Here is a 26862-nt window from a genome sequence, read left to right on the forward strand (position 1 = left end):
TTAGTACATAGCGGGACGCAAAATAGTCATCATAAACAATGCTGAGTGTTTTATTTATGAGGCAGCAACAGCAACTGGAAAGCAGTTCTATTTTCTCCAAACCTCACTCAAAGGGAACATACTTGAAGACAAACTGTGAATGGTATATGATTAGCAAAGATTTGTGTAAACCTACTCCCCAGACAAAAGGAATCAGAATAATCCAGGCAGGAGAAGGCCAAGAGCCTCAAAATTCACCTTCAGATATCGTCTTTTGATTATTTATCCAAACCATCTCACAATTATTGTCACGCAGTAAGCTGCAGCAGACAGAATCCATGAAATCCGTGTGATTAGACAGTTTAATGAGGAGCTGTGAGACCAAACAGTGTACCAAAACACAGCCTGAGGAGCACAACTTATTCCTCCTCAAATAATCAAGTTAACTGGAAACATGCCAATTAGAAGCCATGTTACCAGCAAACATGTCTTACAAAACAGCAAACCTCCACGTGTTTATTTAAACACCAGCATTAACCCTAACTACATCAGTGTACAACCTATTGGTCAATATACATGTTTTGACCTACTGTGTATGATGGTCTTGGAGCAATTTGGAAATAAACTTCTGTCTCTTTTTCACCGTGGAAACGGGAGTGTGTCTCAACACAAAGTAGTTTCACAACAGCACAGCAGCTGCTCTGTGGAGCTGCTTAATGAGAGTTCTTCTGAAATGGGCCCGATGCTGAGCATAAAATATTTGCAATGTATCCATTAATGTACTATAAAGATCAGAGGATCTCTTTGATACACAAGGGAACTTAAAGTCATGAATCTCTGGTGAGTTCAAAATGGAGATTAAGTAATGACATCCCCAGGAAGTGTAAGCCACGGTGAATTTAGAAAGACATTTTTTTAGGGTAGAGTTTGTTTTTGTTTTTTTTTTTAGCTAAAATTAAAAGAAAAAGCAAAGGAAATCAAGATAAACTAACCAATGGACCTTCCATTTAGTAATGATGCTGAAACCTAACTAAATAGTTTTTTCTGCTTAAAATTTCTCATTTAGAGCTTTAATCTAACCATGTGCAAAAGTAAAACGTGAGTGAAAATGAAACAAAGCAGCAAGGAATGAGGAGACAAAAATCAAAGACAGGAACTAATTTATGTAAATGAAATTAAAGCGTAAAAGTGGCGTAAAAAGACAAAGACAGGAAGTACTGCACACAAAGGAAGTAAAAACAAAATGTGAAGAAGAAATGAAAACATAAAACAACAAACAACAAACAACAAAGAGAACAGACACTAAACATAAACATAGATATCACAGATATGGGGAAAATGTGATCAACTCGTTTATCCTGAGCCAAGATGAACCAAAGAAACACTTTGGTCTAAAAGATCTATCATTATAAAGTCTTAACAAGATTTCTGTAGAATGAACCTCAATAAAGACGACCAACAACTGTCTCTTAGCCTGCCTGCCAATGAGCCAATCTCTTAATGCCTTTAACTCCTGTTGGAGGCTGTGACCAGCTGAGGCTGGTTGTTGTTCTTGAAACTTTAGTAGGGGACCTCACATCTGACCAGAAACCCCTTAGAATGACCAAATACTATTTTAAAATTAGTTTGATCAAAGTTTGATTTAAAATTTAAAGAAAAAATCTACTGTCGGGGCAGACCTGCTTATTATAAATATCTCTGTTGAGTTATGACTCAGAGAAACCGTGCATGTTCTAAAAGCAAACTGGTTTATCTGATTTTAAAATGCACCTAGCCTCCATGAGCTGTGAGTCACAGCCCCTGCTGTCACTGTTACTGCTGACCATGTTGTGACCAGGGCAGTTCAGCAGGCTGGAATATAATATCTGAGTTCCAGTTATTTTTTAGAACATTCCCTCTGTACTCGTTTCTTCAACTCTCCCTCATCCTGCTGAGGAGGCTCTCCACTGTTTGGGAGCCTCTATTATACAGTATCCTGAGTTGATATGCAGAACGTTTTGTAAGTGAACAAAAATGTGAAATCTCAGTTTATCTTGAGGATTTGATCTTAAGGACCTTCTCTTTTCTTGTTAAAAGATAAATGGGAATTGAGGCTCAAGCTGGATGAATGCTGGTAGAGAGACACTCTGCTCAGGGTCAGTTTCACCAGATGGTGCTCATCCAATCCCAAAATACGCTTCATAAAATTCTCCAATAGGATTCTCAACTTGGTAGTTGTCCCACCTCTACCACCCAAAGCTAATCAACAACCAAAATGGAAAATGCATAAGTAATTCTGTTACATGACTGTTCTGCACAGCTGAGGTCAATGACAGTTTCAATTGTGTGAGCTTCATTGGTTTGAGGGAGGTTTTTAAATGTTTTGGTGCAAATTTACCAAACTTTTAGAGTGTTATCCATCGTATCACTGGCTCCTATGGACAATGTGAGCATTGAAATTAAAGTTGTGGATCTTTTCAGATTGCTTAAGAACTCCTTTAGGAGATTGAACAGAATAACTGCCTGGCTGCCAAGTGGCAGGAATTGGTTCTAAAATGACTTTGTGTCCATTTGTGTCCATACAGTGAGTTACTTTTAAACTCTTTACACACCAAATTTGTGTGAATATTTTCCACTTTTCCACAATTCTTAATGAAGTGGTTCACAGTTTCACAGGAAACTTCAAATTTGAAGCATTTATTTTTTTGAATCAAGCTTTATTTTTCCTGTGTATATAAACAGATCTGACCAATCAGACCACTGCATTTGACAGCAACTGCTCTTGTAACTCGAAACATACAGCGGTACTGAATATAGAATGATATGGAAATACTGCACTGACATCCTGAATTATTAGGGGTGCAACGATATTCGTATCGATATTGAACCGTTTGATACAGTGCTTTCGGTTCGGTACGCATATGTATCGAACAATACAAAATTTTTAATTTATTTTATCAACTTTCCTTCTGACAATGCTGTCTGTGTTGAGCGCTCAGTGAATCTGCGTTCGACTACTCCGCCTAGGCTCGACAGTGCAGCCTAGGCGGAGTAGTCGAACGCAGATTCACTGAGCGCTCAACACAGACAGCATCATCAGAAGGAAGAGCGCAGGGCAAGCTAGCGAGACAGAAGTTAAGCTCTCCTTACAACATGGACCTCCCGCACCCTCATTCAGATCTGGCGTTTGGAATTATTTTGGTTTTCATGTGACGTATGACCCTGAAGGTAAGCGAGTCATGCACTAAAGTAAAACAGTATGTTGGATGTGCCATGCAATGCTCAATTACATGGGTGGGAGCTAGTGTGTTAGCGCAGTTAGCTCGTTAACGTGTTGGCCGTCTAGCCCCATGCACGGGGCGATCGGCGGTAGCTCGTTAACGGAGATTTGCCGTGTTGTGGCGTTAAGGTCATTTCAACGAGATTAACCTGAAAGCACTAGTGGGAACACAACGAATATGACTGCACATTTACACCGACATCATCCTAGTGCAAAGACAAAAACAACAAGCATGCTACTAACTTTAGCCGAGTCATTTAGACAGCTGTTAGCACATGATTCTCCTTATGCTGCTGAGAATATAGCCCAGAAGAAGCGGATAGTATAGCTTTTATTTTGGAAAGAGCCATTTCTCTGTAATAAACTCTCTTTTTCCAAAGATGAGTGATTCCCGACGTCCCGGGGCTAGCGATCTTTTCAGTCGGGCTACCAAAATCTATCTCTGCCCTGCCCGTCGGGCTATTGCAGGAAGGAAAAATATATGTCAATGCTTTTGCATTCTTTCAGAAATGTAGCTGGGTAATTATGTCATTGGCATCGGTGAGCCACTGTCAATATGTGACATATTGAAATCGCGTTTGAATTTGCGCTTGTTTTTTTGCTTTCACTTTGCAATGACAGCACTGATCTGTGAGTGATGATAATTTGTGCACCAATTCCTCTGACATAGTCTTATTAATTGTTAGCTTACTATGCAAACATGACAAGTGAAATCTCCCGCAGCAAGCTTAAACATGTGAGAGGTTGATCGCGCAGAGAATCGCTGAGCTTATGTGAGTGCGTGTGTAAAAGCAGCAGGATTTATATTTGACTACGATGACCTTCACAGACAGATATATATTTTAGTTCTGCTGAGCCAAATAAGACAGGTCAGGGTGAAGAAGTGACAGCCAAAGAAAAGCTTACCACAAAACGGAGAAGTTATGACAAATCAGACTATGAGGCAAAAAGAAAGTGCAGCTTTATGGTTTCATGGACAAAAGAATTTCTGTGGCTGCAATATGACGAGCTAAATAACCAGGGCTGCACATAAGTGGTCCGCAGGTGCGCATTCGCTGTCAAAATAAAAAACACGCACAAGGGTTAGGGTTAAATTTAAAAACTGTACTTTTGAGTTAAAATATATATTTATAATTTTAATAAATGACAAATTAAAAAGGCATGAACATTTTTTTTGTATCGAAAAAATATCGAACCGTGACACCAAAGTATCGAACCGAACCGAACCGTGAATTTTGTGTATCGTTGCACCCCTATGAATTATGTACTAAAGCCATTGTGATAATTCAGCTCTTGGCTTAAACCATTAACTTCTCCCTGCTCCTGCCTTCTAATGACAGTTGGATCAACCTTAGAATTTCTTCCTTTTCCCGTTTAGAAACGTATGGATCAGCTCATCATCGCTTAATGTCAACTTTTTCCAGGATGAGGATGAATTTCTCACTAAAACGCTTTGCATCCAAACAGTTCAGAATTTTTTGCAGACAACGCGTTCAGTGCCAGGTCTGTATTCAGATTAAAAATAGTCTCCAGTTGAAGATGATTCCTACATCAGTTGCTCGTTCTCTATCCAAAAAAACAGACACCGATTTTTCTCTTGACCAAAGCTTAAATCTTTTTCGATATCTTCCTTTGACATATTCTCTGAAGTCTTTGGCATTTCCCTAATCCCGTGCTCTTTCCATGCAATCTTTGGAGTTTCTCCTGTTGAAGGTATGTTTACCAAATATCAGGCTGGCTTCGTGGTATTCGGTACCCTTATAGAAGAACGCTGCATGTCGTCCTAAGCCCTGGCATAACTTCCTGCTTAAAAGACTTAATATATTTTACCCTCGTAGGACTTAAGAATATGACCCTGAGGACATGGGTGTAGTCTGCAAGAGGGAATCTAATATGCTTTGGGTTAATTTGGCATTACATGTTGATTTTGGACTGAAATGAACAAGAACACCATCCATGTCCTTCATATGGAACAACAGAATGTGCACATGCAAACCATATTCCAAATCAGTGAATAATAAATTCTCTTGGCCAGGTCAGAGTCCAGGCTCAGATATTCTGAGGCACCGTGCTCCTCAAACAGATTTAAATGTTACTACTTCAGCTACATTCCTGTCAGGTGCCTGGGACTCCTGTGATTATGTTTATGCATTTTGCACTTCTGCTTCCTGCATGCTCATAAGCAAAACTTAACACAGTGCAATATGGCATTGAATAACATTATAGCGTGGCTGGGAGTGTTGAGGAGTCTTCTGTGAGTCATGTGCATTTTAATGACAGCCGAAATGAGGGTATTTTAATGGCACCAGGCATTTGCAGGTATTATGATTGTTCAAGCTCCTCTCTCTCTCTCTTTAGGTTAGGCCTCAGTGGTGGATCATTATTTCCAACCAAGAAGCTCTAAGGATCTCTGCGCCCTTTTAATATTAGAGTGAAATCTCAAAGCGACACGAATCATGTATTCATTCGTTTCCCCTCTATTCTTCCCCTCCGTCTCATTCAAAACACTTGCACATCTTGAGAAATTGCCCTCTTACACTGAAAAGATTTTTTTCTTGCACAATTGCAAACTTTAAAAAGGCAAGGTTACGTAAACATGAACTTGAACTCAAAGGGAAGGGAGTTTTAAACCCCCCAAACATACTAAACTGTGAGCAAACAAAAAGAGCCCTTCAGAACGGCATTTATCTCTGACTGAGTGACCCAGGAGAGCTGACATGGTTTCTAATCTGCAGCAGCATCTGGTGGCATCTCAGAAAGAGATTATAAAGGTGGACACGGGCAAGGATATAACAAATGAGGGAAGTGAGATGAAACTAACACTTGTTTTATGTAATTTGGCATTGACTTGTGTACAATTTCTGTTGGTGTGATAACTGCAGAGAAGGACCCTGTATTAGTGAGTGAGGCAGCTACCTTTGCACCTTTGAGGATCACTCGGGTGACTTAAAGTAGATAAGAGTGACCTGCACTTCATAGCCATTTTATTCTCTCATTTATGTAAGAATGTAACAGAATACATGTGTTACATTCTGATTTAAATAGAGTGTGGAAATCAGCAGGTGAGTTGATAAAGTGTATTAGTAGATTTGGAAAAACAAAACCAATTGCAAGACTGGGAATTTCCATCCATTCTCTTTCACTTATTGATGCAGGGTGACGGGAGTGGGGATGGGGTGTGTGGGGATTAATTTTTTTAAATTTATTTAGCTGTGCTGTTAATATAAATGTGTGTCACCACCAGAGATGGGCAGTAACGCGTTACTTGTAACGCGTTACTGTAATCTGATTACTTTTTTCAAGTAACGAGTAAAGTAAGGGATTACTATTGCAAAATCGGTAATTAGATTACCGTTACTTTCCCGTAGGAACGCTGCGTTACTGCGTTACTAAAACCGTGATTTTTTTTGCGAGAATGTCTCATGACAGTGACGTAAGCAAGTGCGACGTTGGTGACAGCAGCTGTGTGCAGATCAACAATGGATAATATATCGAGTGCGGGAGAGAGTATGAGCGTGCAGCGTTTAAAGTGTGGAAGTACTGACCTTACTTTGAGTTTGATTCCATAAAAAGTGACAAAAACATTAGCATCCATCGTGCGTGGGAAGAAAACTTCTTTTTACAGCGAAAAAAACCCCTAAACTTCCGAGCAAGCACCGAGTAGCTATGACGTGATGGGAAACTCACAGAGACACTCGCGCGGATTCTTCAACTGACCGCAGCACACCTGCACCAGGGTAACCCTCCGCCTACCCTGCTCCTGCTTTACAGGTGAAAATAGAGCAAAAGGACCGCTGAGTCTTTGACTTTATTTATTTTCTGCTGTGTTTTACTTGCATCTGTTTGAAAGAGTGAGTGAAAACACAAAAAATATTTTATTTTATGTGCTGGAATGTGTAGAAAATAGGTTTAAATGTTAAACTAATTTATTCAAGTCAGAGAATGTTGCATATAATTAAATGTTTTGCTTGATGCATAAAGTTAAAAGATTAAAACTGATAAAACAAGTTTTAAAAAGAGACTTTTCCATTTGATTACATTTTGTATGATGGATTATGTAGAAAAAGTAGAATTGGGCTGAAAGATCTATCACTTTATCACCTCTTCAGGTTGTAAATCGTGTTTTTAAAAAGTAACTAAGTAACTAAGTAACTAAGTAATTAATTACTTTTGAAAATAAGTAATCAGTAAAGTAACTGGATTACTTTTTTGGGGGAGTAATCAGTAATTAGTTACTGATTACTTTTTTCAAGTAACTTGACCAACACTGGTCACCACAGGCTGAGGAAGAACAGCAAACCACATAGAATGTCACTGAAGTGACAGCAGGCAAAATAAACTTTAGCAACTAAGAACTAGAGATGGACCGATCCGATATTACGTATCGGTCCGATACTGACGTAAATTATTGGATCGGATATCGGAGAGAAATAAAAAATCTGATCCATTAAATATCAAAAAGGCACCTCACAAAACTTGCAACATGGCGTATCTCGGCCCATAATCGTAGCACGTCGGAGCAGTGTGCTCACGTGATAGAACGGCTGTGTGTATTTGTAGCCTCAAACCAGCATTTCATCTCTGAGGAAGTGATCCCAGAGAGCAGTACAGCAAGTGTGTAAGTTCATCTCTGAATGTTTGTAAAGCATTCCCACGTTAAGCTTAACAACCAATATATGGAGCGACTGCCTCTTCTCTCTCCCTCCCTCTCCTGCTGCTACTTCAATCATGAAACTGCTTAATGATCAGCTGATTGGCTTTTCTGTCGCGAGTCCGTCTCTCTTGTTTGTTTTTGGCCCACTTCGCACCAGAAAGAGGAAACCAGCGGCTGAACAACAGCAGCACGTTTAACCTTGAAAAGCTGTTGTTAGAATTTATTTAATATTACTTTCTACACCAGGATCCTTTTCTACATAGCTGACGGCAGGTAACTGTGCAGGGGCGGATCTAGCAATGTTTTCCCTGCGCATTAACAGGAAAAAGGGGGCACAAAGACATACTTTTCTTTCTTATTCTCATTTAAAATATCTAGCTTTTAATAAATAATTATCTGAATCTTACACCCAAAGTTTTAATCTGATGTAAAATGTATAGAAGTCCATTATTGTATATATGGTAAATGGCCTGTATTTATATTGCGCTTTACTAGTCCCTAAGGACCCCAAAGCGCTTTACACATTCAGTCATCCACCCATTCACACACTGGTGATGGCCAGCTACATTGTAGCCACAGCCACCCTGGGGCGCACTGACAGAGGCTGCCGGACACTGGCGCCACCAGCCCCTCTGACCACCACCAGTAGGCAACGGGTGAAGTGTCTTGCCCAAGGACACAACGACCGAGACTGTCCCAGCCAGGGCTTGAACCGGCAACCTTCCGATTACAAGGCGAACTCCCAACTCTTGAGCCACGATCGCCACATAGTAACTGTTAAGTCTAATATACCCTAGTAAGCTATAGTACGTTTTCCTTTGGGAAGATACCATTTGTGCAGTCTGCAATTCTGTTGAAGAAAGATGTTGAATCTATTTAATTATATGCATTTTTTTCCAACCTGCATCAAATTAAAGTTGATTACGTCGATTAAGAATCATGAGGTGGAGGGTGGGGGGGTGGTTCCCTATTTTTTTTTTTTTGCTTGCTATTAGTTAGGTTGCTTAATATTTCTGCTAAGTACTCTTTAAAACATCAGAATAGGAAGGATGGAGTAGGTTTAAGTTTATTAGATTGATCAGTATTGCTGAACTATGAAATATTTTGAGTGCAGTGTATTTTTACATACAGGTATAACAGAATAGCTTTAGTGTTGTTGTTTATTTAAACTTGAGTATGAACTTATACAAAATGCAGCAAGATATAAAAAAAAACAGTTATTGATTAAAAAACACACTATATCGGATTCATATCGGTATCGGCAGATATCCAAATTTATGATATCGGTATCGGTATCGGACATAAAAAAGTGGTATCGTGCCATCTCTACTAAGAACCAGATTTACTAAATAGAGCTAAACGTGTTTTAGCGTGATCTCCAAATAGCCTTCATAGATGTGGTTGGTTTCACGGCTTATTCACAAAAGTTGCACTGTTTACAATATCAATTGAAAAAAGTAAGAAATGGTTTTGTTTGGCTTAACTGAAGCCATTATGGGTAAATTGCATGTTGTAAAGGTTTGCAAATCAGGTTGCACGCTTAATTTAAATCTCTTCTCCTCAATAAGAGTGACCCAATTTGAAAAGATTATTTTTTAAGTAATGGACACAGCAGCTTGCAGTAAATTTTAAAATACATGGCTGAAGCTAAAGTTTTCCATACAAAACAAGTGCTCAATTTGCCCCCTCTCCAGATGCACGATACATGTCCATACAACAGTCAAACTCATCCCATACTTTGACGAACATGTTTCTTGGTTGCCAGTAGCAGTGGGATTAGTGAGTTTCAGTGGGATTCATAATTCACGTGGTTGCTAGTACCATGTGAATCTCTTCTTTCTAACAGCATTTGTTTTGATCACAAATGAAATCATATACAGGCAGGTTTTATCTTTCTCGATGATTTCATTTAAAAATTTTCACAATCCTGTATTTTCCTGACTCTCATTCTGTGACATCACTGGGGCATCTGTCAGTTTTCTTGACTATTGTTGGTATGACAATGCTGCTCACTAACAAAGACAACCTAGCCTCCACCTCAAACAAAACCCTAACCCATAGAAGAGCCACAAGATAATCTCAGTTACTCAGTGGGGTCTGTCTCTGGTCCCCATCAACACCCCAAACCACATTTGAAGTAGACTGTATAAATGGTTGGCAAGAAAACTAAAGGAGTGACACATACTGTACACACAAGCAGACACACTTACAGAGACTCCATGGATTATTATTACAGACTCCGAATTAACATTTTGTTACAAATGCAGAGCTGATGTTTAATACTGGAAACCAAACCATGATCCTGAGACCAAAGTATTTGTCTAAAGCCTTCCACATTTAACAACATGTAATATACATGTACTGTAAAATGGATGCAATGTTATGTTTCACCAGCATTAACTGTTAATCAAATCACGTTTTAAATCTTGATGAAAAGAACAACACTTTTGCTCTGCATACACACGTGCAGTGTCAGATTAGTTTGGCTAACCTTAGTAGTGCTATCAGCAGAGCCTTGGTTTTATTCTATGTAAGAAAGAGACATCGCTGTCCAGAATATGGTTACACCGGAGACTGACTCATTTTTGGAGGCTCCAGTCCTGCTGTTACTTTAGTTTATGTGATGCAGACTGAGTTTATGTTTAACAAAATGTAAATATATAAAACATTTATGAGTACATTTCCATTCCTTTCCATTTGCAAAACCCAATGTGCACACTTCACTGTCAGAAAGAAGCTATTGTTGAAATTGTTTAGATGAAGTTTGAGGTTTGCGTATGTAGGCTGCTGTGCTTGAATATTCTTCAAGGCGGCTCAGAAAAACATTATTCAGGACAAAAGCAGACAGTGTAGAGAGCTGACAAATCCAGCCTAAATAACAAGCTCTTTTAAGTGCCGACAACCACCACAACAGCCGGGGGGCAAACCTGCGCTCTTCATTATTCTGACCCGTGCTCGGGTTTCACAAAAAACTTTACGTCAGCTTTACATTTACATTACTGCCTGACTGAATATTCTCTTGACTACATCACCCCCCCTGCATGCCACCCTTCCTTCCCCACATGTCTTGTTATCATCTTGTTGCTTGCTGTTCAAAAACACTAGCAAATAATGCAAAGTGACAACAGCAACTGGGGCTTTTTATTCCTATGGGTTTTGAGATTAAGCTCTCGGGATGTCATCCAGACCAGTGAAAACAATCTTCTTTACTGGAGGGGAAGGAGAAAAGAAAGAAAACGCTGACACTGTTGGAATGAAAAAGCGTTTAATGTTAAAAGAAGGAGTCTTTTTATGTGTGTGTGTGTGTGTGTGTGTGTGTGTGTGTGTGTGTGTGTGTGTGTGTGTGTGTTCCTCACATGTCTCTGCAACAGTTCATCTGATCGACTTTAAACTCCACTGCTAGTAACAAGACTGCATTATGGAACTGTAGGTCATTCTGGGGGTTCTTGTTGATGTTAGACTTAAGGTCACAGTGATCATTAGGGATGGTCATAGCCATTAAATTATACAATGAAAATGTAATTGTTTACTTTTTCCTCTGTTTTTTCTGGTTTGTGTGTTTGCAGCACCTCTTTTAGACCACTTTTACCAAGTGACAGCCAGAGACGTCTAGCAAATACTCGCTAACTGGTTGGGAAATACACATTTTCCACTACTTAATTAATAAAGATGCTGAAAAGCATGTATGTGTGCACAGGTCTGCCGTATTATAGACAGCATATAAGTCATGTGAAAGCATGGGCAGGTAGGTGATCTTCCAAAAACAGTCAGTTAGCAGTAAAAACTGAGCAGCAATTTTGCTTGCTGCACTGGAATGATGTAAAATGTTCAGCTAACATAAACCACTCGTCTCTACTTTTCATTGGAACAATGCAGCAGTGTTGTTAAGGGGGCATGTTTTTCTATGGAGGTTGAGTGCTCAGTGAGTTATAGAAACAGACTGGTGTGCTACAACTGCTGGAACTGGATTTATGGGGCGACCATGGCACAGGGGGTTGGGAAGCTCATCTGTAACCGGTTCGATCCCCCTGCTCTCTCTGTCCAGGTCGTTGTGTCCTTGGGCAAGACACTTTACCCTACTACCTACTGGTGTTGGCCAGAGGGGCCGATTGGGCGATATGGCAGCCTCGCTTCTGTCAGTCTGCCCCAGGGCAGCTGTGGCTACAACTGTAGCTTGCCTCCACCAGTGTGTGAATGTGAGAGTGAATGAATAGTGGAATTGTGCCTAGAAAAGCGCTATATAAATGCAATCCATTATGATATGGCACATTAACAGTGTGGGTGCATCAAATTCCTGCTCCCATGAGGCCACTGGAGCTAAATGCACCCAATAAAGACAATGACAGCAATTCCACCAAATGACAGAAGCTGAGTCAACATGCAGTGGTGGTTAAATGCTTGTGAAATGATCATCGTGCGATTTGAAGTTGAGCAAATGGGGGAACAAAACTGTGTCTGTGACTTGAGGTCACAAATACATAGTGGGGCCTAGTCAAAAATGCACATTTTCTTATCTACCTCTGCTGATGCTAAAATCCAGATGAAAGCAACACTGCACTTGGTTCGTTGTTGCAAAGCATCAGACTAAAGCTGCTAGCGAGAAACATAAAACACATTGTAAGAGCTGAGATGCTTGGTTGTGCCCAGAGCGGCTGGTGTGTTGGCGGGGGTAAATGGAGAATGATGGTCAGCACAGAAATAATCTCCATGATTCTCCTCCTGATTGCCTCACGTCTGAATTCCCTGTGCCATGTCTTTTCCTGATCCACTAATCGATACCTACACACCCCCCACCCCCAAAGTCTTCCCACTAGCTGACAGCAGCCATGCCTCTTCCAGCCCATTACATGCTGTAATTGTTTCTTTATTTTCCTCCCGCCGTACTGGCAGTGTTACCACAGTGTGGCCTTATGTCACCCTCTGGACCCACAGAGAGCATAAGCCCGGATCAATTGGCTTCCCCACAAAAGTCCCAACATTCTTTTATGGCTAACACGTTATTCACAAGTCACATGTCACGGTAACTCTACCTTTTGCCACACAAAGCACACATGTAAAGGTCAGCTGTCAGAAGGAGGGCGAGAGTCAACAAACCCTGGCATCTAATGTTACGAGACATGACTTTAACATCCTTTTATTAGACTGACTGCGGGTATTGTCCCAAATTATAAACCAAGGGGAAATTTTACTATCAAACAATCCTGATGTTAACAGTGAGTTTAATTTACTGCTCAATATACTCCAATGAAGTTGCATGCATGCTAAAACCACACCGTATAACCATACTTCTATGTTTAAGCTGATAGTGTAATGCAGTTAATGCTGCGTTCCGTTCTTTTGACATTTTTATAGTTTTACCGCTCTAAGGACTTCAGACTATAAGATAGAATGCAAATGTTGAGGCAAATGAGAACAATCTACACACCAGAAAAGCTGAAAGCAGGTGTTTTTATTTACTTCTTTTCTCTATTTTGTTTCTGTCCACCTGATGAATGAAGTTTGACTGCCTGTGAGCGCTGGATGTTGGGAGACTCTTGCTCCTTCAGTTCAGGTTACTGCTACACAGGTTACTCAGGTTACTTGCTGGAATTAGTTCCAGTGCAAGTGAAAGAGTTGCGATCTGGCGGAGAGGTGGTTGTTAAAAGGGGCTTGCAACAAAACAATTATTGTCTGGGTATGGTGGTAGTGGAAGGAGAGGTGTGATTTTTGGTGAACTGATGAACTGTGCTCTGTATCAGCAAGCAGGCAAGAATATTCCCTGTTTTTTTTACCCTGTCCCTGAAAACACCTGCTTACATAGACTGTTAGAAAGGCTCTGCAGAGATAACTCGAACAACGTAGTTGGTAAAACTGGTCACTACAAGCAATACCTGTGTATCAACCAATTCACTGTTAATTTAAAACCGTCTTTTTCTTTCAGCTTTAAGGTTGAAAGCAAATTAGGCTTACAGATTGTTGAGACTTTATATAAAAAACAGACGTAGCCACTGTAATGTTGCCTGCTGGTTCTTGATAGCTGCTGCCATTGTACTGTTTTTTTCAGCGTGAGAAGTGACCATATCCAGATAAACTACATGAGTACAACAGATACCTGTTTCTATGTTCACAAATAACATAGCGCAGAAATGCTTTGAGTGCATTCTTCTAAGACGGTTATTACTGCAATGAACTACACAGAAAGACTAATTGTTTTTGAAATCCTCCTGAAAGGGGCAGCATGGTGACCCTTAGCACTGTTGCCTCACAACAACAAGGTCCTGAGATCAATTCCACCATCAGGCTGTGGTCTTTCTGTGTGGAATTTGCATGTTCTCTTTACATGGGTTCTCTCCGGGTGCTCCAGCTTCCTCCCACATTCCAAATACATGCAGTTAGTGGGGACAGGTTAATTGGAAACTCTAAATTGCCCATAGGTGTGAATGTGAGTGACTGTGACTGTCTCTATGTGTTAGCCCTGCGACAGACTGGCGACCTCTCCAGGGCATACCTCGCCTCTAACCCTTGCAACTCGAAAAACATGAGACAGAGCAGGAATATGCCAATAATAATGCAAACCCTCAATGCACTTTAAATGGTTATGCCATTAAAAAACATTAACTCATAATAGCTGTTTAAAAGTGCTAAAGCAGCAATAGAGGCCAAAACCCATTTTTGTATTAGGTCTTAACCCTTTATTTACCTTAGTTATGCCCATTTTGCTATAGAGGGAAAATCAAACACTTCCTGAAAGGACTGGAGTGCTTTCCTTTTATAGTCAAAATTACAAAATAAGTCTATTTACCAAGAATGTATCTTGGTAAATAAAGCATTAATTATATATTTTTTTATCCAGCTGTAAAGTTATGCATTTTAACACTGGAGTATATCAGTAATGACTCGCTCACAGCCTCAAGTGGCCTGCAATTTTTGTTATTTCTGCATTTGCTTCATTCTGGGATACGCAGGCTGTTGTGCGGTTGAGATTTATGCATTGGTTGTATTAGCTCGTTAAAAAGCAGATGGCTTCTGTGAGGGATGAACCAGAACTCAAGGAACAGGAATTTCCTCCTGTCACCTCAGCACTGAAGACATTTTTTCACCAGGTGTCTACACGCATCTGTTGGAAGTGAAGTTGCGTGGATAAACGAATTATATTTAACCATGTAAACAACAGAGCAGTATGGTGGGCACACTGTTTGTGTAATTCCTTTATCCTATATACTGATTACAGCTGCAGTGTGGTTCTAATTGGCAGTGTGTCTGAAGTGGAACACACTGTGTTTTTGCTTATTGTATGCTTTTATCTTTGTTAAACAGGTGTGTGGAACCATGAATCTCTTCCAGCATATCTAGCAGAAAATAAATATAGGCATTTATTTCCATCTGCAAGTGTCTTTCATGCTCCATAGATATGAGCTGCTCTGGCAAAAAATTGCCCCTGTTCAGTGGAAACAGCAGAGTGGTGAAATGCATGTGAGATGGATCATCTCAGACAAGCATGATGGAGCCAGTATCTGCTTGGCCATTACTGCTGTAGCTTACGAGAAGTGAGAAAGGTGATTAATGGGTGGAAACTGGTCCTATTCTCCTACTAATTCACGCAAAAGAATGGGCCACTGGTATTTAGGGCACTCTGATTTCAGTCCCCAATGCTTGAGGTCATCAGTAGATAGACTACATAATGTGTGTTTTCTTTGGTTTATCTGCTAGGTCAACACATCTCTGCTTCACTATCATTCATAATCTACTGTAGCAGGGTTTGCACTGCCTTTTATTGCTGATAAAATTAAATAACAAGAAGCACTCAGAGCCAACCTCTGCCAAGGCAGCTCACTTTCTGGACACTGTTTACTTTTAATGGAATAATGCTGTAATTTTTTATATATTCATTCTGTTTTTTTGTCATGTTTAAACATACTTCAAGAAATTATCTGAATAGATCTGAAAAATATAAATATAATTGCAAACTGAATACGTAGGAACATGTGGCACCCTACAGTACTACTCTAATACTCTTTAGAATGACCCATTCAGCTAGCTCCTGATAGCATCCCCTTCAACCACCAACAGCCAGATGCATCTTATACAAACTCCTGGAAGTTTCTGTTGTGATTTGGCTACCCTTTTAATACCTGGTTATCAAATATTAATGGTGTCATCAATGAAGTGTACTACACAAACAAGGAGATTATCTACTAATTGGAAAATTGTCTCTCAAAGGCCTGCTACATTTTGTAGACTGCAACTGTTTTAAGCAAAATACGATTAATAGGAAGTGGAATGGCTCTCTGCATGTTGCCTATGGCCCAGGTGACATTGCAATGCGCTGCACTGTGCTTGAAGGACATTCTCCCTGCAGCTCTCACCTCCCATTTGCTGTCCTGGGTTCTCCTCTTGAGCTGGATGTTCCAGTTCTCGGCGTCCACCTCTGCACAGTGGGCGATGGTCATGGCCACCGGGCAGAAGAGATCCAGGCCAGGAGGTCCGTATGTTACTTCTGGGCCCAGGAGGATTTCACAGCTGTCCAGTGTTTGGACACTAAAAACACACAGAGAGTAAATGCAAATCTTATTAGGTGATACGAGGAAATAAGTTACAGTACTGCAGACAACAGACACTGCCTGTGTTCACACGTGGAGACACGTCAGCAGAATGGATGCCTCGGCTCTCGTATAATTGTACCTTTTGATGCCTGGACTCACTGTGCGTCATAAATGCATTTACTGCAGCTATGAGCTGCTTGCACAGCTGTCTTTGAAGCAATCTGTGCAACAAAATGCCTTTTTGCAAGACTGAAAAACAGCTGGTAGCAAGGTGAAATGCTCCATTCACTTCTTTACCTATATTTTTTGAAGCTCCATATTTATGATGGGGCAGCTTCACTGCTATCCACTGCTTTCCATTATATTTGAAAGCATTGTTAAGACTTCTTGCTGTGCTCTTTATGACTGTCCATATTTAACACATTCTATTTAGTAGAGCCATCATATGTGCATAACATCTCTCTTTGCACTTGCGCTTCTGCTGCTGCAAGCGAACCAACAAATTAATGAGCTCATGAAAAGAGGTGGACTGCCAACAAAACATGCCTCCAGGCAGGTACTTCCAAGTTTGAATGGCCATGAGTGAAAATGCTGAACCCTTGCTCCCCAAGTTCAAGTTATTGCCACACAGCCAGGCTGCTGGAATTAGTTCAAGCACAGGTGAAAAACTCTTGCCGGCGACTTGGAGTTCGCTCATTAAAAGCAGCTTACAACAAACAGGTCCTGCCAGTGGACGGTGGCGGCAGCAGTGACTCTGGTTGAGCTTCTGAGAAAGAGGGCAGGCAGATCATGACACAGGAGAGGAACACCTCAACAAAGCTCTTTAATCAGTCATCAGGTCAGAGATATGAGAGGCTTGGTTTGTTAGGACTTCTTCCTTTGAATGAGGCATACACTAAAGCAGCAGCTTTCGTGTATGAGACACCTCTACAGTGCAGAGGAATGCCTAATGTTGTGTTAGTGCCATTAATTTACAACGACTTGTGTCTTAGATTTGTATTTTTCACCATCATTTTCTGATATCACGCTTGTAATACGTCGCAGTTTGACATTTCTTCCACTATAACGAATTACAGTGAAGGAAGGAAGACATTCACTAGCGACTACAGCTAGAAATCCACAACACAGCAACAGATTGACTCAGCAGTTCATGATTCAAGAAATTGACAGTTTATTTACACAACTGGCATCTATTTTTGTACTAAAGTAGAGGGTTTCCTTTGTTTGTACCAGTACTTTGTAGATAACTTGATTGGATTTTTTCTATCTAGCTTTATATAAAACTTTCACCTAAATAGACTAGAAAATCTATATCAAAAGAATAGATTTTAATTTAAAAGGTGACATGAACTATCCCTGTTTAACACTAGCCACACCCCTAAGTACTTCACCAGCACCCTGATGAATACATTAAAACAACAAAAAGAATGCACTACTAACTACTAGGCATCAGGCTGGTAATGTGTGTGTCACAAACAGGAGAAGTGTGCAAATCCAAAGATTTGAACAGCAGTCAGAAAAAAATCTGGTCAGAAAACCCAGTGCAAACCCCTCAAAATAAAGCTAAGATTAGGGATATTTAGGGGCAACTCACTATGTATATTAGTAAGTAAGTAAAATTTATTTATATAGCGCTTTTCGCAGATAAAAATCACACAGTGCTTTACAACAAAGAAAAAGAAAAATGAAAAGAATGAAATACAACAAATAACAACGTAAAACAGTAAAATACAACATAAAAACAACAAATTAATTAAAAGCTTACCTATATAAAAATGTCTTCAGCTGCTTTTTAAAAGAATCAATGGAGTCTGTACAGCATAAAACCAGTGGGAGAGAATTCCACAACCTTGGTGCCACTGCCTGAAAGGCACGATCACCACGAGTTTTAAATCGAGTGCGTGGGGCCACCACCAGTCTCTGACATGATGACCTTTGAGCTCGGGAAGAGGAATGCCGTTTCAGCAGGTCAGAGATGTACTGGGGAGCTTGACCATGTAGGGCCCTAAAGGTTAAAACTTACATTTTAAAGTTAAACCTAAAATTTACAGGCAACCACTGAAGGAAGGCCAAAACTGGAGTGATATGAGATCCTCTCCTGTTAAGAGTCGTGCTGCAGCATTCTGCACAGTCTGAAGACGATTTAAAGCTGATTTGTTAAAACAAGTAAAAAGACCATTACAGTAGTCGCAATGTGAAGAAATAAAAGCATGAATAATCATCTCAAGTTCAGGCTTTGACACCATTAGTCTGAGTTTTGAAATATTTCTTAAATGATAAAAACAATTCTGGACCAGCCGTTTGGAATGTCACTCAAGCAACATCGAGCTGTCAAATATGACGCGAGGTTTTTAAGGCTCGATTTTACATAAGGGTCTAAGAAGCTGATATGCTGCCCTATTTCTGGAATCATATGGTCAGGAGCAATAATTAAAGTTTCTGTGTTATCAGATCATATTATACATTATATAATATAATATATACCAATTATACATTTCTAACAATATTTCTAACAATTGTATAATATTAAGAATTATTTTTATAGCATTAAAATAAATGACACAGTGAACAAAAAAATCAATCTGAAACTCCCCTTTCCCCCCCAACTGGTCACGGCAGATGGCCCCGCCCCTCCCTGAGCGTGGTTCTGCCAGAGGTTTCTTCCTGTTAAAAGGAAGTTTTTCATTTCCACTGTCACCAATATGCTTGCTCATAGGGGGTCGTATGGCTGTTGGGGTTTTCTCAGTTTTTTGTGTTGTAGGGTTACAACACAAAAAAATATCAAGTTAGGAAAAAAGATCTGATAGATAACCTCAAGCAAGCCCATACAAACACTAAGCAATAATAATCAATAAATCATTCCTAAAGATGAAATCTATTCACAGGTAATGTTAGCTCTTAATTCAGATTTTTTGGACCATCAAATTATTACGCAACCATTCGTATGCCTTCTTAAAGTGCGTTAAGTGATTCAGACAACATCAACTTTTTCAACTTTAACCTTGATAAATGTCACTTAAACTTAAGCAAAACCAACATACACATGTACATGCACACTATTTCTAAACAGTCAATTTTATGATTAGGTCTATATTTCACTATCAATCATTCGCTCTACATTTTTTTAAAATCAGCCAATCACACCTATTGAAAGGATTAGCCCAGCAAAATGTCTCAACATCGCCTCACAAAGCTAAAACTTTCAGTCTGCTACGTGCTCACAGCTGTTCTGACACTTTTCCTAAATCACACTGAAACTCCTTTTTTTTCTCAGAATGTTTGTGGATATGAGCCTTGCAGTGGAGTGCCGGGGGAACAAGATGCAAGCACATTTTGTTAAGCTCTGCTTTGACCGCTGCTTTTTTTCCACAGGGTCATAAACATGTTTGACAGCGAGGCTTGGTGCTTTTATGCCTGTTTGTCTGATGACCCCCTTTCAGTGTGCTGCTCCCAGAAAGCAGAGTTCATACTGAGATTAAAAGTTGGCGCCTGGCATTGAGTGACTGGTTCCTCTTTGTGTTCTGTATGGTTTGATCTTATTTAATATTTCTTTTAGCATTCATCCGGCAACCTGCTGAGACTTCCTGTCAAGAATAATGTTTATGTGCTACATAATTATTTGCTGAATTAAGCAATAGCGGCAGAACTTTCGCAAAGTTCACGGTCCTTTCCTTCTAAGCATTGCTGTGAGAAATTAGCTGTCCATAAAAGTGATATCAAACACAAACACTGCTACACTTCCGATATGACGAGCTGTCAGATTTGGTTGGATGAGTGTGTAAACAAGCTGGCAAGGTCAGCTTCAACAAATATATTTGGAGAAAACTTGTGTGCACCCACTTAAAGCAACCACAGTACCTGAAGCTCCCTTTTGATAAATAACATATATTAGTTTTATATTACAGGATTTAGTCCAAACTTTTACTTTTGCACCTTAATAAAGACTGATTTGAATGTGACATTCATGTATTGTACACACACAGGAGTGAAAATCTTTGTCCTGCAGAAATAACTTTTGTATTTATTCTGATTCCACTTCCACAGAAAATACGACTGAACTTTGTTAGTCTTACAACATTTGCATAATTCTGATACTTTTTTCCAATGCAGATTTTGCATTTTAAGATTTAAACAGGCAGATTGATGCCAATGATTTTTGAGCTATGAGTCTTTTTGCATAATCATCTGAGCCAGTGGTTCACAAACCTGTAATCTAACATATGCGAGGCGCAGATGCTTCTGTTTTAATTGTGTTATCTTTAATTTTTTAGATACTGACAGCTGAAGACAGACTGGAAGGTAGAGACAGGGAAGGAGCAACAAACAGCAAAAACTTACTGTAAAGGTGCTGGTATGGTAATACATACGCACAGTTTCAGAAATTAATACCTTATATTGTTGGATCGTTTCATTAATATTGCAGCTGGAGATGATTGAAAGATTGAATTTAATTACTTACTACTGGGAAGCATAAATTTACAATACACTTGTAGATTTAGATTTTATTATCTGCAAAAGAAGAACTGACTATAGCTTTAAACTAAAGGTCTAATATTTGCATCCAAAATATTGTGGAGCAGAAGTATAAAGTTGTATGACATAGATACACACTTGTCAAAAAACACATTCTCATGATCTCAAAGGAAAAAAACAATATATCTGTCTATACTGGGTAATATGCTACGGATGAAAGGATGCCTCATCGCTTCATGGAAAGGAAAATGATCAACCCACAGAGGACTGACTTCAAAGACACACAAAAATCAAAGACAAAAAAAAAAGTCAAAGGTATCTATTCCTTTGTCCTCCAGGAACTGTTTGCTTACTCTCACCATATGAGGCTGGACAGTCATGCACCAGGAGGAAGCCAGGACCCACTGCACCAGTGTTGGGTCTGACAGTGGGTCCAAGGATCTCATCCCTAAACTTAATGGCATTCAGGGTGCCATTGCCTAGCCTGTAGAGGTCTGTGTGTCCCTTCTTGGATATGGCTCTCTAGGCCATCACTTACATCACTGAATCATGTTAGAGGCAGCATAACATTCATTATGGCATCTCTAGACCCTTTCACATCAGTCACTTGTGCTCAGGGTGAACCTGCTCTCATCTGTGAAAAGCACAAGGTGCCAGTGGTGGACCTGCTAATTCAGATATCGTAAGACAAATGCCAATTGCGCTCTTGAAATGCAGATGGATGGAACTTCAGTCAGTTTGTTTTTTTACTTCTGCAGTAAAACATCTCCCTATGTACAGTTTTTGTCAAGCCGGCTTATATTTGTGGTGCAACTGTGTGTGGTCGCCTGAGGATGATCTCTAATAAGTTGGTGGAGATTTCTTCCACAGGCCAAACAGTTACAGCGTTGAACACTTAAGAGTCTGAACACTTTTATGGCGAGTTAACAATTCAAAATAAGAATTACTGCCAGAGATTAGAAGTAACTACTTAAGTACTTCATTACTGTATGTTACTGTACTCTGTACTTTACTTGAGTATGTATGTATCTATTTACACTTACATTTCTTACATTTCTTAAATTTAATCCTTCCTTATACTCCTTATCCTTATTTTGAATACAGGCTTGTTACTTTATGTTCAGTGGTATCACTGGCACTCATTCCATCCCACTTTAACGTTGCAAGTTGTAGCCTCGGTACTTTAGCATTTAGCGAGCACTAGAGAAGAGGAGCAAGCATAAAGGAGGTAATGTTTTTTTTTAACTATCAGTTAATTTTAAATACTAAATTTGTATCAGCTCAACAAACATCAGCAAACACAATCTGTGTGAAGTTTGTTGCAGTTTGTAGCTAGCTAAAGGTCCAGCTGCCGTAAAAAAGACAGGACAAGAGGGGAAGAAGAGAATTATTTAACTGCTCAGTGAAGCTTGATAAACTACAAATTTGACAGTTACATGCAATGTGATCATTTTTAATCACATATAAGATCTGTATATGATGTGTTTCGATAAATTATGCATTTTTATATTGTGAAACGTCCTGCAAAACAAACTTAAGTTATTCAAACGTTGCTTGAAAATAGTTTGTACGAGATAAAGAGGTTAGCTTGTGGTACTGTGGTGTTGTTTTTACCAACTTTATGCTGTCTAGTATGGAGACAATACACACTATACTGTTACTGTATACTGCAGTCTGATTTGTTCTTATTTAACATCACTTGCCAGTATTTCCAAGTTAAGGATACCAAAGGATACACTCTTTGTCGTCTGTAATGCCAGATATTGGAATTTTGTTGTATATCTGTATTTTAATACAGTCTTACTCATCCAGACAAGTCCAGGAAACTTCAAACTGCAACGTGCAGGGAACAGCAATTATTGGGCCAGGCGCGCAGTCAGATACTGATTTAGGGAACACTTATTTTGCTTTTGCTCTGCCTTCAGTTGGCAGTTGGTGTTTTTAATATCGCTCCATCATGTTCATTTAGTTGTGGGAAGCCAAAATACACCATCAAGATTAAAACTGTCCCTATATATACATGTACAAGAGATGGCTAACTGCAGTGGATGATTGCACGGAAATGCGCTTGGGTAACTTGGAATATTGTTTGCAAACTATTTTTTCTGGATTTCAGCAGTTAACTTATTAGAACCAGTAGAAATTGAAGCTGAAATTACAAAGATGTGATTGAAGGTGTAATAAGGCAGAAATGTATGAGACATTTCATATTCCATGAATAATACCGTCCAAATTCTTACCAGCTAATAAAAGTCAAAGTCATATCTACACACCACATCTACTATTTTTTCTTTCTCACTGTCTCACTCCTTTTATTCTGTGCAGGCCTAAAATTGCTCATTACTTTTCTGTTCAAAAGACTGAAAGTTGACTCATGTTGCTGAGCAGCCCGCTGGATACAGCATGCCACCAACACCATAGCAGTTAGGGGTGTGTTTCCCACAGAGAGCAGCCATGCTACTTGCTGTGCTGCTGCTAGATAAAAGCATGCTTTTAAATGGCATGTGATTTACCCAGAACAACTGCCTGTTTACTTGCAATGTCATGTTCATACAGCCATAATTGTCTTAACAGCCTCCAAAATGATACTTCAACTTTATTTATGTCTTCTCCCGCCTCCACCTGCTGGAAACTTTTCTGACTTTTTCATAAGTGATGTGTTATGTAAGCTCCTCTGCCATTACAGCAGCTTATCAGAATTAAAAGCAGATTCTGTCTGTTGGAACACCTTCACAGTGAATGCTCTTTCTGGGTGCTGACATCTACTCCAGACTTCCCAATTACTGCTTCAGCATCCACCCTGGTAAGGAGGGGTGAGGTATTCTGATTTTGTCTGCTTATCAGGCCGGGTGCTATCTCATTGCACAACCCTCTGCCCTATGTCTGTTAGCTCAGTCAGTTTTTCAGTTATGTCAACAGCAGTCCGACTCTTTACTGGCCCTGAGAGAGCTCTTGGCCCATCAGCCAACAGCACTGAGCCTGATCACACATTTAATGCAAAGTGCAGGGAAGGAGCAGATTACCTGCTCCTTAAGTAGCCTGCAGCTCAGGCCCCAGATTCCTACAGCAGCCTGAAGCGCCTGAGGCTAGCAGTCTCTTTTCTCAATTCCACTTGTCATTAGGGTTGCCAACTCCCTGAAAAATAAATAAGGGACACCTCGTGGCCAGGGCCGGGCAACCCAGTTCACCCTTCCCAGTGTGGTGAATTTTGTAGCTCTTTTTTTTGTGTGTGAAATTATTTTTTAACCATTTGACTTGAATTTGATTTAAGCAGATGCATATTCTTTGTGATATGACCATATGGGAAACAAATGATCATTTAGCCATTTATTTTTAGCTCAAAATGACAACATTAACACATAAAACAGGTCTCTTTCTTAAACAGAAGCCTGTCATGCTTAACTTTTGAGAATATAAGTAAATCTTTCTTTAAAAGAACTGTCCTGCTTAACTTAAAATTATATAAATTAATAGAAAACAATAGAACGAAAAATATTCTTGTAACAGTGCACATATGCATTTAGTACAGTTGGCTTCAGTTGAGGTATTATTTCAGCTTTTCTAATGCTAATCAGCTGCTCCTGTTTGTAAACCCACTTGTTCCCATGATTACGCATCATAACTCATCATCATTATTAATCTATGTATTACTTTTATGTATTAGTCATCTATTTGTTGTAATCATCTATCCTTGCAGTTGTTTATTACACAAAATAAATTATATTATCACACTTCTGGCCACATAGCGCTGATATTCACTGCACATGCCCATATCCTTAACCAGAGGGTTTAAAAAAAACAAACCAATGTTTACATACCATATCTGCTTCTGCCGTGGCCTGGCGGACAAAAAATTGGTAAAGGGTTCCCCGAGCTTTCACGCCCCTCATGTTCTTCATGTGCCCACCAATAGAAGCATGCCTATGGAAAAAGTGCGCTGGCACACAGTGCAGTGCGCTTTATATGTGTTATCGTGCACTTTTCCAGCCAGGTGTTTTCCTTTTCCCATTCCTCCCTGTACTTTTGCAGCCTTTTTTTCTTTCTCTGAGCGAACAAACATTGCTGCTCTAATGCTGGGCTTACACTGTGCGATTTTTGGCCCATTTTGAGACGATTTTTGAGTCGTGTAACTGATTTGGTGATCGGCCCGATTTTGGCCTTCATCGTGCATCGTTTAGTATACGTGGGGTAACGAGAAGCGGCTGTGGTGACACAGCCGCTCACACTGCTCACGCGCAAACACGTAAACGTCTGTGAAAAAGACGGAGCAGCACGGCTGTGCAGCGTGTGATCTGGACACAAGCGATGGAGGCACAACTTGTAGAACTTTGGAAAGCTCATCCGAGCCTTTTCGATGTGGCCTCACAAAATTATCACGACCACAACAACCGTGAAAATAGTTGGATCTACACTGCTGCTCAATCACAGCTGCCTGATCAATGTTTTTCATTAGCAATTTAGCAAAGTTGGTGGTGGTGTGTCTGTGTGAGTGAGAGAGAGAGAGAGAGAGAGAGAGAGCGAGCGAGCGAGCGACAGATTTTCTGTTATAACCTTCATTTTATGGAGGCACAGTGTGAGCACTCAGGTCGCATCAGAGCATCGGGTCGTATAGTGTGAAACCCTGCATCGTGACCTACCAACTTCTAACCCCTGCGAGTCAATCGTGCAGTTTGAGCAGGAGCTGAATAACGTGACTGAAAAAAATCGCACAGTGTCTGCCCAGCTTTAGGTGTACTGTCGTCCGAGACTTGCACCGCAGTGTCTGCGTTTGTTTCCCTGTTGGCCATGCTTCTTGTTGTGGTCATCTGTTGTCTTCCGGTATTTTCTCCGTAAGTGACCTTTCCTCGACCAATGAGATGAGCGGTAATCTGAATTGTCATACTCGAATTGTCATAAGTGTGCTGTCAGCTCATTGGTCACAAAGCAGGAGAGGGGCTGGGAATTATGTTTTCAAACAAAGCGTTAATTCCATAAACATTTATAGACTACTTTTGATTCTCACTGTATTACGGGACAAAGTGCGTCCCTTATTAGCTCAATACGGGACGTGTACTTTTGTTTCTAAATACGGGACGATTCCGTTTTTTAAGGGACGGTTGGCAACCCTACTTGTCATCACGATGAAGGGCCCTATACGGCAGCTTCTTGAGCGCCTAGAGGAGGTGCATTATTTAAAGTGAGCAGTGATTCACTCCTCGGGGACCCCAGGAGCTGCACAAAGTGGCAGACTGGGTCGGGGGTGGTGACGGCAGACTTAATAAATGCACACATTAGCACACTCCATTAGCTTCACCTCTATTTGCTTGTAGTCTCCCACCTGTTTGTCCCACTGTGCTTTTGTCCATTTTAAGTTAATGCAGGCACCTTATGCGGTGTACGGATACATTAATCAAACAGGCTCCTTTAGGAGACTTACTTTTAGCTTTAACCAACCTTTTAACTCTGCAAAATCTCTAATGCAGGGTAACATGAAAACAGCATTGTGAAAGCTACAGTAGCTGATTGACATAAATGTTCTGGAGAGCATTAACAATAACTTGAATCACCAATTTGTGCAAAGAGTAAAAAAAAAAAAAAAGCACCATTAAGCATTGATTTGTAACGCTATTACAATTGCTATTCAACTAACTCTGAGACCACTTCATCTTTAGTTCCAGGACCTTGGCGCACTGCAACCCACTTGACTGGGAAAATGAGAACAAGCAAAAAGGCTAATCACTTGAAACAACTCAACATGCTATTTGGTCACTTATCACTGAGAGCGCTACTCAGATTGCTAAAAATAACACCAAATTACCGTAACTATTGAAATAAATGTTTGAAATACTTGTGAAGCTAGCATACAAACAATAGTATGTTTTGCTAAGGTTGAAGCACTATTTCTGTTGCTTTTGTACAGCAGATAAAATGATCTTTGCTTCTAATTCCTGTTGTAATGTTTTTTTTTGTCTCTGTGCCTTTTGTGTTCCCCCCGG

The 26862-nt window shown here is 40.0% G+C and overlaps 1 protein-coding gene across 1 annotated transcript in view; it reads right to left on the reverse strand.

Annotated features, from left to right (window-relative positions):
• Positions 1 to 26862, reverse strand: part of LOC146620850 (netrin receptor UNC5D-like) — a 283997-nt gene that overhangs the window by 32855 nt on the left and 224280 nt on the right. The window contains exon 12 of the mRNA XM_085367098.1: positions 16238 to 16409. Coding sequence (XP_085223224.1) covers positions 16238 to 16409 — 172 coding nt within the window. The remainder of the gene's footprint in view (positions 1 to 16237; positions 16410 to 26862) is intronic.

Source organism: Diplotaxodon limnothrissa, linkage group LG12, assembly GCF_057381915.1.
Source record: "Diplotaxodon limnothrissa isolate DT_005_m linkage group LG12, D_limnothrissa_male_GT1.1, whole genome shotgun sequence".
Lineage (NCBI taxonomy): Eukaryota > Metazoa > Chordata > Actinopteri > Cichliformes > Cichlidae > Diplotaxodon > Diplotaxodon limnothrissa.